This window comes from Prosopis cineraria, unplaced genomic scaffold (assembly GCF_029017545.1).
Source record: "Prosopis cineraria cultivar Desert tree isolate PC_DT_omini unplaced genomic scaffold, ASM2901754v1 PC1620, whole genome shotgun sequence".
NCBI classification, from domain to species: domain Eukaryota; kingdom Viridiplantae; phylum Streptophyta; class Magnoliopsida; order Fabales; family Fabaceae; genus Prosopis; species Prosopis cineraria.
The window spans coordinates 1-16,027 of NW_026556945.1; the positions used below are offsets into that span (position 1 = coordinate 1).

At 32.8% G+C, this 16,027-nt stretch overlaps 3 protein-coding genes across 4 annotated transcripts; all 3 read left to right on the top strand.

Annotated features, from left to right (window-relative positions):
• The first annotated feature begins 581 nt into the window (after window positions 1-581).
• Window positions 582-1,670, top strand: LOC129300497 (uncharacterized). Its single transcript, XM_054939068.1, has 5 exons — window positions 582-646; window positions 739-859; window positions 936-1,109; window positions 1,220-1,288; window positions 1,398-1,670. Exons 1-5 carry the CDS (start codon window positions 600-602, stop codon window positions 1,668-1,670), a joined length of 684 nt encoding a protein of 227 aa, XP_054795043.1. The 5' UTR covers window positions 582-599.
• Window positions 1,671-3,755: 2,085 nt separating this feature from the next.
• Window positions 3,756-10,686, top strand: LOC129300500 (uncharacterized). The gene is made up of 7 exons (XM_054939070.1): window positions 3,756-3,963; window positions 5,507-5,593; window positions 5,676-6,117; window positions 6,204-7,129; window positions 8,069-9,289; window positions 9,386-9,451; window positions 9,542-10,686. Exons 1-7 carry the CDS (start codon window positions 3,756-3,758, stop codon window positions 10,684-10,686), a joined length of 4,095 nt encoding a protein of 1,364 aa, XP_054795045.1.
• Window positions 10,687-13,322: 2,636 nt separating this feature from the next.
• On the top strand, window positions 13,323-15,937 carry LOC129300496 (uncharacterized). Of its 2 annotated transcripts, none has more exons than XM_054939067.1 (2): window positions 13,323-14,381; window positions 15,800-15,937. In XM_054939067.1, the coding sequence occupies exon 1, from the start codon at window positions 13,556-13,558 to the stop codon at window positions 14,126-14,128; it is 573 nt and encodes a 190-aa protein (XP_054795042.1). In that variant the 5' UTR covers window positions 13,323-13,555; the 3' UTR covers window positions 14,129-14,381; window positions 15,800-15,937. The 2 variants fall into 2 exon arrangements, with proteins under 2 accessions (XP_054795042.1, XP_054795041.1); XM_054939066.1 differs by lacking the exon at window positions 15,800-15,937 and adding an exon at window positions 15,280-15,511.
• Window positions 15,938-16,027: the final 90 nt, after the last annotated feature.

Consider the following 16,027-nt stretch of genomic DNA (forward strand, 5'->3'; position numbering starts at 1 on the left):
TTCAACACACTCTTACCTTTGCCTTTTGACATGAGAAACTAATTTATTTTTTCCTGTGCAGAGGAGGTCCAGATTGGTTCATCCTTCCATGCAAACAAAGTGTGGATGAATCCAAATATTAGGAAGTTTCAGATTTGATCGACAGGTTTAGCAAAAAGTGACCAGTAGCATGAAATTTATTACAAGCACCATTCTTTAACCCTTTATCCGTTTATCAACATGTCAGTTACATTACAGTGTTTGCATCAACTCTTTTTTGTTTCCAGTGCCAAGGAAAGCTCATCTCCAAACAACTCTTGCTTCAGCCAAGTTATACCAATTCAAACTACACAACTCTCTGCAGACTCTATGTTGAGATCCACTAAGAAGATTATGATTTCTGACATCGACACAATGAAAGTGGTGACCTCATAAACCTATGTGAATGGTCATGGATAAAGTTTCATTTTTAATGACATGTTACCTTTTTTTTATTATTATTAGGGTGATCCATTTATTATAGAGTGTGTAATAGAGAAATTAGAGACTAATCCAGGCTGGACATATGAGGGTTGTGTATCAGATGTGGAACCAAACATAGGCCTAATTCAAAAGGAATTATGGTTTGCCCTTCATGCCCCAATGATATGACTCAAACTGAATTTAAGTAAATTTGCTAACTTTTCCTACTTTCTTTTCATTTGTGGTTTACATTTAACTCTATTCTCATTACATATGGTTGGAAATCTATTTAATTAGGCTCAAAGCACACTATAACGTGTCTGATGAATCTGGAAATACCTCTGTTGTCTTTTTTGACAAGCATGCGTATGAGTTCACTCTAAAAACTGCTTCTGAGATAAAAGAGCAGCTGCATAAAGTAATCTCTTAGCACTCATCTCTCTATCTTTTCCAAAATTTAACCACATATTGTCTAACTTATCCTTGAATGCTAGGAAAATCGTTCATATGCCTTCCCAGATGAGCTTGAAGATGTGGTAGGGAGAAAAATGCTGCTCAAGCTAAAGCGTACAAGCTACAATCTTGAACATCCTAACTCTAGCATTGGTGTGGTTCAATACACAGCATGTCAAGACCTTCTTGAGCAATTTAAAGAGGCTTCAGTAGAGGTGTGAAACAATTGATAGCTATTATGGTTTAAAAGTTTATTCAATAACTGACATGTTGTGCTAAATTATTTTGTATTTTGTTTGGTTTTTTAAAAAATTTTACATTCTAGGAGGGTACCAATTCAGGTCTGGCTATTATGGTCTTAGAGGGTACTATAGTTAAAGAGGGAGTGAATGAGGTATAATGAAATGCAATTTTATATTTTATATTAGTTATGGTCTATGAAAAGTTTTTTTTATGCAATGAATGATTTAGGAGTGCCTTTGTGTTGTGTTTGATTATTGCAGGTGGTTCCAACAGCCTCAGACTTTAAGAATAGTCATGAAGAAACAACTATGGGTTCATCTCTTTCCAAAGTTGAACCAATAATGTCTCAGGACATTGGGCTTGATGAAATGACTATATCTCAGCTGTATCCTCCTCCATTGCCAAGAGGAAAGAGGAAGCAATATTTGAAAAAGAGTGCAGAAGTCCAGCAAATTAATCCCCAACCTCAACCATCTACTTATGCCATGCCTAACACCAAGCCTGTCAAGATAATTAAACAAGAAAAACCTTGAGCTTTTTAAGAGCTTGAACTGAAGCATTAATGTCCTTTTTGTTGTTTCTATGTTTTTTTTAACTATTGTTGTGCTTAGTGTTCACTTATCATCTTGCCTTTCCAGATATTAGAATTAAAACAGTTATTATATTGCTGTTTAAGTTTTATTTCTTTTAGCCAGGAACTCTAATATGTAATGAATTATTAATTACTAATGGCATTTATTTTAAGGTCTGTCAATGCTCCAGGAGCTCATTATTTTTCCTCTACCAATTTTCCATATTTTCCAGGAATGCAGTGCTGAAAATAGGACAACTTGATGACTTCCTTTTAAATTTGTGTTGCGTGACTGATCATTTTAGCCCCTAAATGAATATTTCAGTAAACAATAAATAATGTAGATGTATTATACTGTCACAGTAAATGTTGGTTTCCCTCACTTGGTCTTTCTATCTCTATCTTTATAAAGGGCAAATTCACAGCTTCTAGACTTCTATAGGTGTGTGTTACACTGTCATAATGTTGCAACAAAATCAAAATTCTCGTCAGTTAAGATGACAACAACATTCCAACCAAAAACATGGCCTTTTGGTATTTTATTTATGAATTAATTATGTATTTTATTTCTTTTGGTATTATCTAAAATGCAGCTTAAAAGATAATAAAATTCACACCATTATAGAATATGTGCATGAAATATGAGTGACCACTTTAAATTCAAAAAATTAGTTATGATGCTTTAAACGTTAATTAAATTTTTACAGTGCATGATACCTACACGTATATTCTCATCCTCCATTTAGACCAAATTAAATCTGGAAAACGCTAATTGATACTGCAATCTTCATAACACTATGACAGATTTGAACAAATTATAAAGTATGAAGAGATATTCTTTTGAACAGATTGGAAGGTATGAAATTATGTCATATAGAATTAATATAGCAATAACTTAAAAAAAAATTCTTCCAAGCCAAATCAAGATGGGAAGTAATTAGAACAGATCTATAATTAAAGTAAATAAATAAACTGATGCAATTCTAATTTAAAGTAGAAACAACCTGACAGTAAATAATTAAGTAAGTCACCAAAAAAAATCGATTTGATGAAAAAATATTGACTCACCCATTAGTGCAAATATTTGAGAAACACATGACGGCAACTCCATTGAACTAATGCAATTCTAATTAAACAAGATATCTGACATCAAATATGTTTTAATATATTGCTAATATACCAGAAACAATGGGCACCGTAAAACATCTTTGCTGTCATAAGTTGTTTGCTAAAACAACAAGTTTTAATTCATAGCCAGTTGTACAAGAAAGATTTTTTTGTTATCCAAAAAAATAAAAAGGGACAGAAAAATAGTAAATAAACTAATAGTAACAGCATCGATATTACTTGCACTGGTATAAAATAAATTAATAACCAGCAGTTAACACCAATACACAGTCAATAGATTTGAAATTTGATAACATCATTACTATTAGTTGCCTACCTGTCACATAAGCCAGACTTTAATTGCTTTCTACATGCTTCATTAAATGCTGTAAGATTCAACTGAACCAGAATCAGTGTATTTCACCTACGCCAGGTGCATTTGTCAGTGTCAAAATGCTTTAATGCAATATTTTGACAGTTAGTCTATGTACAAACACCTCTAGAGTCATGTCACTTCTCTACTTTGTGAAATCAGTAAGAAGAGATAATAAGCCGCATAAGCCTTTTCCAAATGTCAAAGTCATCTAATTAATGCACACAGCCTATTGAGGTTTCCAAGAATCCCTTCCTACCTTAACCTCTTAGCTTCAACCTCCTTGGATATTGTGAACCAAAATCTGAGATTTGAAACTAAGAGCATTTTTCACGTCAACTGATTCAAATATCATTTGTAGTGGTTTTAGAATCAAGAACTCGGTAGAGGAAGTCAAGATGAATTTGCTAAACTCCAATCTAACAGCAGATAAAAAATTCAGATTGCACATTCACTGATTCAAAGTGCAAGCTTAGTAGTTTCTGAATTAAGTCTTAGTACTTGAAGTCAGAACTTCAATACAAGATGTTCAATAGAAAGAGAAATAGTGCAAGGTTATCTGCTATCATGACTTCCACGTTTGAATCACCAGCATCTGAAGACAATGGCACACCAGAACCTGAAGCAGAGAATATACCAAATACAAATCCTTCTCAACTCTTCTCAACCAATAAATCTCCACATCATAGAAAACAGGCAAGGATAAATGCTCTTCAAGACATAACTAATGTAGCAATTAACCTGTCAAAGAAGTTTGGTAATGCTGATGTCGAAGGTATTGTTCTCCCTCCATGGCTTATTATTACGAACTCATGACCAATCCCCTGATTTATTTGTGATTTGCCCAGCAAGTATGAATGCACATCAACTATACCATAAATCAGACTTAGAGCCAATGTTTAAGAGAAGGAGCACCAGATTCTGCACTTTTCAAAACTTTGGCTCCAATGGTGATTTCATTTCCTTTTCTCAATTGCAGAACACTCAAGAACAAGGTACTTCATTCAAAATTTATTTTCTACCTATCGGATGGGTGCTTAAGTGATATTTTTATAGTCATTTCTACTCAATCAGATTGAGTTGAATAAATCAGTATATTCAAATATAAAGGTTGTTATGTGATAATGTAGTTTTTGACAGAATTGCAACTGCTTTACATATGGCTTGCTATTATTTAACCCCTAATTGCATGCAAATCGTGCCACAGTATGAACATTCCACTTGTCATTCCTCTTGCAAATAATGCTTCTGATTAATCTTCTCATGGTCCCACTTTACTATGTCTTAGGACATGATAGATGTGTATGTTAGTGCTAACTTCATTTATTATATATAACAAATTCATTGACATTGTGGATATTGATGTACGGTAGTTCTACTTCATTTATTATGATAAATGCTATTATATTTCTAGGATGGTGATATTCTTTTCATATGGCAATATGCTTTCCAAATGGCTTTACATAATCAATTACATTAACCAGATGTCATACGGCCAATAATGCATGTATTGTGGCAAGTTATGCGGCTATTTTATTGTTCTGCACTTATCTAGACCCCATGTGCTATCCACCTTGTCATTTCTTTATGAGATTATACCCATGGCACAAGTTTTAATGAATTCATGTTGTGGTGATGATAGTTTAGTATATATATTTTTTTTGTGTAGTTTATCTTATATATTGTTTTGATAATTCATTGAATGTATCCCACGTGCTATCCACTTCCTTTTGTTATTCACACATGAAAAAACAATAGTATCTTTTGTTTTTTTCCTATGTGGCATGTGTTATAATCAGAAAAGATCAGTATGCCAACTACACAACATTCAAATGCTGTCTTGGAATTACCAGTACATAGAGAACTATCAATAAACCAAGGTTAACCATTAATGCCTCTACATGAATGTTTCATTTTCCAACTACATATTTTGATGTAATTTAACCCAGATTTCTTTACAGATGTAGAAAGAGATTTATACAGTTCTACTACCTCTCACAATGATAGAATTCAAAGACGTACATGGCACAAAAAAACTCAAGCAAATAAATCAGTACAGAATTATGGTAGCACTGGTATTGATTGCTTAAAACTACCTCCTATGTAGCATTCAATTCTGACATTGATTATTCCTTGCAACAAAAAAATTATAATTGCATTATCTAAAAGCATAACAAATATCAATGAGGATGAACATGAATGATATGGCTGAATTTAATTTTCAAAGTTCTAAATATTCAGGTTTGAATTATTCACAATATATGCAAATCTCTTTTTATCAAATTAACTGGATATATGATAAAAAAATTTATATTCAGAGGAGTTATCTACTGATGATGATACCAATCCAAATGAAGACCATGAGTGTATTGTTCTGGCTGGTGTGGCTGAAAGTAATGCTTTAGGTATATCTCTTTCAATATCATATGGCGATTCAATTTTGACTACACTGAATTGATATTAATGTTGTTAATACAATAATTTCAGATTACTTGGATGAGGGTGATCCAACTAATGTCTGCAAGTTTTGCCAAGCTCAAATGTGGTTTAATGAAAGGGCTAAAAGAGATAGAGGCTCAATAACTAATGGGTTTTCTTTGTGTTGCCTCAAGGGAAAAGTGTTATTGCCACCAATGCATTCTCCTCCTCAATTTATAAAGGACTTATTCTTTAACAAAACACTTCCTGAGTCAAAGAATTTTCGCTCCAATATTCGTGCTTATAATAGCATGTTCTCATTTACATCTATGGGTGGTAAGATAGATCATTCAAAAAATAAAGGTGGTGGTCCATACACCTTCATTCTGACAGGGCAAAATTACCATAGAATAGGCAGTCTTTTGCCTATTGAGGGGTCCAGACCAGTGTTCTCTCAACTCTATATTTATGACACGGAGAATGAAGTTTCCAACAGAATCTCAGCCGTTAGGTCAGTTCAAATTCTTAAATTTACATAAATTATTATTGTAATAAAAATCACATTACTAATCCATCCTTCCATTAAATTATGTGCAGTAATTATCAAAGTCAGGAAGGTATTGATCCAGTGATTGTAGACAAGATCCGAATTACTTTGGATGAAGTGAATCCATTTGTCAAACAATACCGTTTGGCATCAGCAATGATTCAAAGTCATCTACCTTATAACATGAAATTAGCATTACTTAGTAAGCGAGATAAGGATGGACGCACATATAATGTACCGACATGCTCTGAAGTTGCTGCACTCATTGTAGGAGATATTGATCAAGCATTCCATCCTAGAGATATTATTGTTGAGGAACTACCAGGCACAGTGCAACGTATCAATGAGTTACACCCATCTTATCTTCCTCTTCAATACCCAATCTTATTTCCACTCGGAGAAGATGGGTATAGAGATGATATATACCATCGAGAAGAGACTCTAGGAACTACAAAGAAGAAGAAAACTGTTAGCATGAGAGAATTTTTTGCCTACAGACTCATGATGAGAGACAATGAAATTTCAACTATACTTCATGCAAGTAGGCTTCTTCAACAATTTATCGTTGATAGTTACACTATGATGGAGTCTCAAAGACTTCATTGGATTAGAACACACCAGAAAGAACTCAGGGGTGACTTGTATCAAGATCTATCAGATGCGATTCTAACAGGGGAAACACAAGCATCTTCAACTGGTAAACGCATCATTTTACCATCTTCATTCACTGGAGGAGCAAGATACATGATCCAGAACTATCAGGACGCGATGGCAATCTGTAGATGGGCTGGTTACCCAGATCTTTTTATTACTTTCACATGCAATCCTGCATGGCCAGAAATCAAACGATACTGCCAGAAATATAATCTTTCCTCGACAGATAGGCCCGACATCCTATGCAGAGTCTTCAAGATGAAACTACAATCATTGTTAAAGACAATCAAGGACAAGAAAATTTTTGGCACCATACGTGCAGGTTAGAACAATATTCCATACATAAGTTATATATATATATATATATATAAATTATTTTAAAAAAATATTAAATTACATTGAGGACATGCTTTTATAATATCTTAAATTTATATACGTCCAATTTATGATTCATACCTTATTGGTAATATATGTTATATTATTTTATGTCTAGGATAAGTAAGATTTAATTTATTTCATGGCATTACCATGTCCTTTTACAATTATTGTTTATTGGTAACATATACTGTAACTATTATATCCTTTTAGAATCATTTTCTACATTTCGCATAACTTATACTACATGTTAAATTTCATAAAATTAAACAATTAAATAATAGGAGAGGAATAAAAAAGATTCTTCGGCTCGGTGAATTTAAATTTCACATTAAGGAAATTTTACAAAATTGCCAATTAAATAAACTTTTTTTGTTAATATGATTAAATGTAAAATAATAATAAATTATAATGAAAATATGATTTTACACTCTCTTACATTTGTATACATGCAATTTATTAATTATATATTATTATGAATAATGATGCATGTAACACAAAATTTTGATGCTCTAAGCTCAATTTCTGAAGATTGCATGAAACTGAAACCACCAATCAAAAAAAAGTTATATCTTATTTTAACGAATTTTAACAAATAATTAATTATATTAAATTTAACAGTGTTATTTTTCATTAAACAAAATTTAAACATTTAAATATATATTGATATTAATTTAGGAGTACTTGTGACAAGCACAATACTGTTAAATCTTATAACAAATTAAAATGGCTATTTTTGGTAACAACAATAATATTAATTTGGATCTCTGTAGGATTATAGATTTTAAACTTTTAAATATACGTAAGATTAAATTTATTACAAATTAAAATTGAACTTCTCATTACTATTGAAATATTTTATTTATATGTTTGTTCATCTTGACAGAGATCTATACAGTTGAGTTCCAAAAGAGGGGTCTTCCACATGCACACATTCTTTTATTCTTACAACAAAATGACAAAATCAAGAGCCCCAAAGAAATTGACAACATAATTTCTTCTGAGATTCCAGATAAGGATTCCTCTCCCTTGCTATATGATTTGGTTGGGACATACATGATGCATGGGCCATGTGGTCATAGCAATAAAAAGTCCCCCTGCATGAAGGATGGTAAATGTAGCAAATACTTTCCCAAAAAATTTAATGACAAAACAATAGTTGATGAAGATGGCTACCCGACGTATAAAAGGAGAGATGATGGTAGAACAATAGAAAAAAATGGTGTTCCTTTAGATAATCGTTTTGTTGTGCCATATAATTCTTATCTTCTTTACAAGTTCCAGGCTCATGTCAATATTGAGAAAACAAATCAATCAACTTCTATCAAATATTTGTTCAAGTACATAAACAAAGGAAATGATAGAGTTATTGCTTCACTTTATTCAAGTTCTGGTGAAGGGGGCCAATCCATCATTGATGAGATCAAGCAGTACTATGATTGTAGGTATGTCTCCTCTTGTGAAGGCTGTTGGCGAATATTTGCATTTGATATCCACCACAGGTACCCCTCTGTTGAGAGATTAAGTTTCCACCTTCCTAATGAGCAGTACATTGTATACTCTGGTGATCAAGATGTTTCTTCATTGCTTAATAAACCAAGAGTCTGTGAGTCGATGTTTCTTGCTTGGATGAAGTGTAATCAAGATAAGAAAGATAAATTTGCAAGATCACTTACATATGGTGAATTCCCTCAATATTATGTGTGGCAACGGAATAATAGGTTGTGGAAAAAAAGGGAAAAGGGTTTCGCAGTGGGTCGGATAGGTCATGCATCACCAGCATCTGGGGAGAGATATTACCTTCGTATTCTATTGACTAAGGTTAAAGGGCCACGTTCATATGATGAGATCAAAACTGTTGATAATATTGTGTACCCCACTTTTAGAGAAGCATGTTATGCACGTGGACTTCTAGATGATGATAAAGAATATATAGATGCAATTAAAGAAGCATCAATTTGGGCAACAGGGATAACGTTGAGAAAAATGTTTGTCAGCATGTTGTTGTGTTGTTGCCTTAGTCGCCCTGACATAGTTTGGAAAGAAAGCTCCAAGATACTTTCAGAGGATTTGTTTTACATTCCACACAATGATGAAACATACTCAAGTAAATATTAGTCTAAAAAAATTTAAAATTTATTTAATTCACTTATATATATCACATGTTTTTCTTACACTTATTTTTATTATTATTTTATTACAGGTCTGCAAATTTCACAAGAAGATAAAGAAGAAGCTGCTCTCAAAGAGATTGAATCACTCTTACAAAGTAATGGAAAAAGCCTTTCTCACTATCCTTCTGTTCCTAAGCCTAAGAATTCTCCAATTCTAAATTTTGAAAATCATTTAATCATGCAAGAATTAAATTATGACAAAGTTGCATTACAAGATCAATCTGAGAGATTATTACAATTATTGACTGATGAACAACAAGAGATCTTCCAATGTATCATTGCCTCTACATCTTCACATGTTGGTAACTTTTTCTTTGTATATGGTTATGGAGGTACTGGTAAAACATTTTTATGGAATGCTCTAACTACAACATTGCGCTCTAAAGGGAAGATAGTTCTTGCTGTTGCATCAAGTGCAATTGCAGCTACTTTGTTACCATCAGGAAGAACTGCACACTCAAGATTTGCAATCCCAATTGATATAAATGAAGATTCAGTCTGTAACATCAGCCAGAGATCCCCACTTGCATATTTGTTGCAACAAACAGAATTAATCATTTGGGATGAAGCTCCAATGATACGTCGCCATTGTATAGAAGCATTTGATCGCTCACTCAAAGATATAATGCATTGTGATCTACCATTTGGAGGGAAGTCTATAGTCATGGGAGGTGATTTTCGTCAAATTCTACCTGTAATTCCTAAAGGTAGCAGGGCAGATATTGTCAATGCATCCATAAGTTCTTCGTACTTGTGGAGTTATTGCAAAATATATAAATTGACGAAGAACATGCGGTTGACATCATCTTCATCCTCTTCTGATCGTGAAAAAATAGAGAAATTCTCACAATGGTTACTAGATATTGGAGATGGCAGGGTTGGAGAATCAAATGATGGCATTGTAGATATTGAAATTCCATCAGAGATATTGATTACTTCATACAAGGATCCTTTGGCTGCAATTGTGTCATCTACATACCCAGACTTATTGGATAATTTGTCCAACACAGCATATTTCAATGATCGGGCAATCCTTGCACCAACTCTTGAGTGCGTTAACCAGATAAATGAATTCATGTGTGGTATTTTGCCTGGTGAATCGGTAGAATATTTCAGTTGTGATTCTGTTTGCAGATCATCACAAGAAAGTGACTCATTCGAGGATCTTTACACTACTGAGTTCCTTAACACAATTAATAGTTCTGGTCTACCTCCTCATAAACTTACACTCAAGATTGGTGCACCGGTAATGCTTCTCAGGAATGTTGACCAAGCGTCGGGATTATGTAACGGTACAAGATTGCGAATCACAAAGCTTGGAAATGTGTAATTGAAGCAGTGACACTTAATGGTTCAAGCCCAAATCAAAAGGTTCTTATACATAGGATGGATATGAATCCTTCTGAAAATAGATGGCCTTTCCGCATGCAAAGAAGACAGTTCCCAATCATTCTTTCATTTGCAATGACAATAAACAAAAGTCAAGGCCAATCATTGTACAATGTTGGTCTTTATCTGCCAAGACCAATTTTCACACACGGCCAACTGTATGTTGCACTTTCTAGAGTCAGAAGCATAAATGGGTTGAGAATATTGATTCATGACATTGATAAACAAGCTAAGTCAACCACTACCAATGTGGTCTTTTATGAGATCTTTCAAAACCTTCAAGCTATAAATGCATGATTTGTTTATGAACATTGTTTTTTTTTTTTGCTGCTTATGTAGTGAATAATGACTTCCTTATTGAACTCTTTTGTGGCCAAATACAATAGTTTTTGTTAAGTATTATCACATTTCTTTCTTCACCACATGCCACATATTATGACTATAATTATATGAACTATATTATCATTACTTAAATTTAATTCTTTTTATCAGGTATACCCGTGCGATGCACGGGATTGTGGCTAGTTGTTTATATGGAAGAATGAATTTGGAACTCTAGGAATTCAAACGAGCTTTCAAGTGAACTCATAAGCATTTGTCGTGCGTTTTGAAATTTATCCAAATATACATTATTAATTTTTTAATATTTTGACAAATATATGATTTTTTTTTGTGGCCAAAGACAAGTAATACGTGATTAATCTTACTTTAATATTATAACAGTCTCTCTTATTAACATAACAAAAATAGCATCAGTGTTAGCTTTAATAGCAAGAGCTAAATTGAAAAAATTGTAAATTACGTAAGGAGATCTAATAATTAAAATTGTTTATACTTAAATTTAAAAAGATGAAGTGAAAACACAGAGACAGAGACAAGTTTGAAAACAATGAGGAGAAAATAAATTTGGGAAAGGGACAAACAGGTATGCTGCGCATTTATTTTGGGACGTGTTGTATTTATAACGAGAAATTGGGGAATTTATTATGCGGAGATGTGTGAAGTTCAAGCAATTGCGTATGCATTATATTTCTATAAAATGATAGACAGTTAAGAGGCCAAAATAAAGCAAATGAGATTTGATTTTTATTTTAAGCTGTTTTTGTAATTGTAAGTTAGAATATTTATTTCAATGCAATCCATTTCCCCTGCCAGCCAGTCCCCATGTCACTAAAGCGTCACCTACGTTTGAATTTGCTCCAATTTGAATAAGAATTAAATTAAATTACAATGAGCTTAGAGATTGAATTATTATTAATTTTAAATTGCAATGATAAACAAATGATTAATTTTTTTTATTTTATAACTTATTTAAACTGGCATTTAAATTTGACTCAAATTACTAATTCTATGTATCTCACTAAAACCTTGTATGAATATGCGCCACCCTATACACAACATGGCTTTATGACCTCTATCTTTATTTTATTTCATATTTTGTCTTACTCTTATTCAATGGTGGAAGCAAAAGGCCCTAAGGGCCATTAACCCCTAATTAACTTTTTTAAAAAAAGTAAATTGTGGGAATCATACATTTTCAACCTCTTAAATATATTTAATACTAAAAGAATTTAACTTGATTTAAAATTTAATAATAATTTATTCAAAAGTTAAGAGATTATTTTTAGGATGGGATGATTTCTAGAAGAAAGTAATTTATTTATTCATTGCAACAACTAAACTATTGACATTCCCGATGTGGATTGTGTTTTGATTTGATATAATTTGGTTTCATTGACACAAAATTTTAGTAACAATTTGGCATTATTATTATATTGATATATTTAATTTGTTATAAATTATCAATTTTGAAAGAATTAAATAATAGATAAAGTGGGCAAGCAACAAAGCTTCTTATATTTAGCATAACTTTAAATTCTAATAGTACATTTAAATCATTTAATGCTAGGAATATTTTGCAATTTTGTTGAAAAAATTTACTCTTTTTTTTGACTAAGAAAAGATTCAATTGGATGAATGATAACGTTGTTGAGCTTGATGTGTTCAAAAATCTTAATTTTTATAACTTGATTATTATGGATGAATTATGTCTATAGAGGTTGAAAAATCTAATTTTTTATTATTTGATTGACATATTATTAAAATCTATACTACCTCTTCTGACGACAATGGCAACCATTGAACTAACTTTTTTTGACATAAAAATTATAAAAACAAAACTTCACAACAAGATGCAAGATAATTTTTTATTAATTTAACAATAATTTATATTAAAAAAAATTGTTAAAAAATTTATTATTATTTTTATGTCATGAATTGACAAGCAGAATTTAAAAAAATAAAAGTTCATATTGATTTTGATTATATATTTGTAAAATTGATTGTGAACATATGAAAATATTTATGCTATGTTATATATACAACTCTCATTCACACACACACATATATATATATAAGTGCTTTATATCATGGAGACATTTTATAAGCCATTAATTAAATGCATTTAATTATGAGGATTCAATTGCAAATTTTTAAATTAGAAAGATCAAATTGAAAATAAATATAATTTATAAGAACCAAAAGCATAAATTTTCATCGTTTTTCATTGCTATTTTGTGTCTGAAAATTTATCGAGTACATAGACTGAAGCCGTTGAAAAATGAAAATGCTAAAATATACTTATGTATGTAAAATTTAAAAAAGAATTAAATAAAATTGAGTTCCTCCTTCGTTAACGAGCTAGCCGTATAAATTTTGCCAACAACAAAAACAGGTATAGCGAACTAGCACGCACGTCCTTCTATTCATCTCTGTTTCTCTCTTCCTCGCCAAAAAGCTCCCAATCTCCTATGGATTCTTCCGCAGCTCGTAACCACCAACTCCACCGCGCCGGAAAATGCCCTTCTTCTCGCCGGATTCCGTCCTTCTCCTCATCCCCATCCTCCGCTGCCTCCTCCTCCTCCTCGCTCGATCAATCAATGCATTCTCATGATGACTCCATGCTCGGTCCCGCAACCCCTCTGAGATTAATCTCCCGAATCCCATTCTCTTGGGAACATTTTCCCGGAATCCCCAAGAATCACGTCCCCAAGATCGGATCCTCCCCCTCCCACAAACTCTTGCCGCTGCCTCCTCCAACGACCACTCGTCTTGAAGACCGGAAGAAGAATTCCGTTCAGGGTGGCTTTCAGAGGGATCCTTTCTTTGCTGCTTTGGTTGAATGCTCAAAGTCTAAGAGCGATTACGATCGTCACGAAGAAGCTGCTTCCAGTAGCAGTCTCTGGACCAATAATGTGACCAAGGTTTCGAGGAGTCTTAGTAATCGTTTTGAGTTCATCGGTCTGTTTGCTTCTTGCAAGAGAACCTGTGCCGTTTCTGAATCTCTGGTTCATCTTCCGAGTTCCAGAGGAACGAGAAGTTAAAGAAACACGGACACTGTCCCATATACAGACAATGGACTTTGATATGTACATGTTTTATCTCAAGTGTCGTATTATATTGAGTGTTCGTGTTTCTTTTTTCTTTTTCTTTTTTTCCTCAAGTGTTGGCGGAGCTTTGTGTAGAAGAAATAATAATGGACACGATAGCCACCGATTCCCATAAGCTTTCTGATCTCGGAGATTCCTGGCTCGCTGAAATGTGCTGGCGTTCTTGTCGGCATTAAGAAAAATAGAGGTATTTCATTTTTTATCTGTTTTTTTAGTTTCTGATATTTGTGAAGACAAACCGGTGTTTGGAAACCCGAGTTATTGCATTACTTTAGTACAAACAGGGAGTAGAGACAATGCTTACTTAAATCAATTTGATCCTATGTTCATAAAAAACTAAATATAATGGTTTTGGCATTATTTGACATTTAAATGTGCCCTATACAATACATGGATGTTCTGGATTTCATGTGATGACGGCCATATTATGAGTGAAATTTACATTACTCCATGTGGGGATTATAATCGTGCGCTGGACCACTGTGGAAAGAGTGCGAAATTATTTGACTTTGGTATATATCCATAGGTGAATGTGATTTCTTAATTCTTAATTAGGGTTTCAAAAAAAAAAAACATTTTTAGAATCAGGGCTTGATTTGATGTGGTCTATTTCTTTGCAAGCGTACATGTTGTTGTTAGTTAATTGTGTTGGGTCCTTTCCGGTACTAGTATGAAATAAGGCTAAATTGTGTAATGAAAAATAATATTAAAAATATTTTTTCCATGTCATATGTCAGCATATTGCATTAATCTATCATGACAAACTTTGTTAACAGCATAAAAACAGAGTTAATTAATGGTGGGAGCTTTGAAAAATAAAATTAAAAGTTGGAGGGATCAGTTTTAAATATTTAAAAGTGAGGAAGCACCGGTCATCTGCAGCGTAACTGCCTTAATGTCTAATGAGATTTTGGTCCAGGTAAAAGTGTATATATATTTGCTTTAAAAATCATGGCAATTATTTTGGTTTATATTGCATTTTCAATTGATAATTAATTAATAGGCATAGGGCCGTGCAATAATATAATAGTGAATGCATAGGAAGCATCCAACTCTATATGATAATTGAGATTTCGACTGCGCAGGGCTCAAGTTATGGTGAATGGGTCCGTCTGTATCGACAATATGGCACAAGAGTACTCTTTTATTCAGATTCCTCTGCCTTCATTACAATTTATTATCAAGAGGGATTATTTTAAAAAATAAGATTACCGTGATCCAAGTCATTTAAATATAAGAGTTCTGTTGACTGTTCTATAATCTATATATTAATATCATTTACGGAGCACTGGCTAGATGCATGGCTTCTTTGCCTGCTACGTGCGTTCGTGTGTGTTTGGTTTTGATTTAGTCTGAATATATCACCAATTTAGTTTTTTGGCCAGGACGATAACAATATTTGAAATATATATTAAAAGTAAAGTCACTAACAAAAAATATTTTTCAATTGTCGAAATGGCAATCTCTTTAGTTAGGAGGATTTGCATTAAGTAGGATATATTATGTTTAATATAATGCCTATCTCGATAGTTCAAAGTTAAAAGGTTTAGAATAAGAACAGAAAATAGATCCGTTGTGAATAATTTCAATTCATCCAACCCACAGGTCACCAAGAAATGAAAAAAAGCATATATGAAAACAGAAGACGATGAAGCGTGGTGGATGATGGCTATATTAATATTAGCATTCACGACCTGAGGACCATACATTGAAGGATAGCTCGAAATTCTAACACCAACGCCCTGGAAAATAAGCTCATTATCATCATACTGATCACATGTAATCTTTTTATCTGTGCTCACCCTCTACAAATTTATTTAATCTTATGATTTC

Coding starts and splice junctions, on each gene's coding strand:
- LOC129300497 (XM_054939068.1), top strand. CDS start 600: ATGGTTTGCCCTTCATGCCCCAATGATATGACTCAAACTGAATTTAA. Junction 860..935: donor TAAAAGAGCAGCTGCATAAA/GTAATCTCTTAG, acceptor CTTGAATGCTAG/GAAAATCGTTCATATGCCTT. Junction 1,289..1,397: donor TTAAAGAGGGAGTGAATGAG/GTATAATGAAAT, acceptor TGATTATTGCAG/GTGGTTCCAACAGCCTCAGA.
- LOC129300500 (XM_054939070.1), top strand. CDS start 3,756: ATGACTTCCACGTTTGAATCACCAGCATCTGAAGACAATGGCACACCA. Junction 5,594..5,675: donor GGCTGAAAGTAATGCTTTAG/GTATATCTCTTT, acceptor CAATAATTTCAG/ATTACTTGGATGAGGGTGAT. Junction 9,452..9,541: donor GATTGAATCACTCTTACAAA/GTAATGGAAAAA, acceptor TAATCATGCAAG/AATTAAATTATGACAAAGTT.
- LOC129300496 (XM_054939067.1), top strand. CDS start 13,556: ATGGATTCTTCCGCAGCTCGTAACCACCAACTCCACCGCGCCGGAAAA.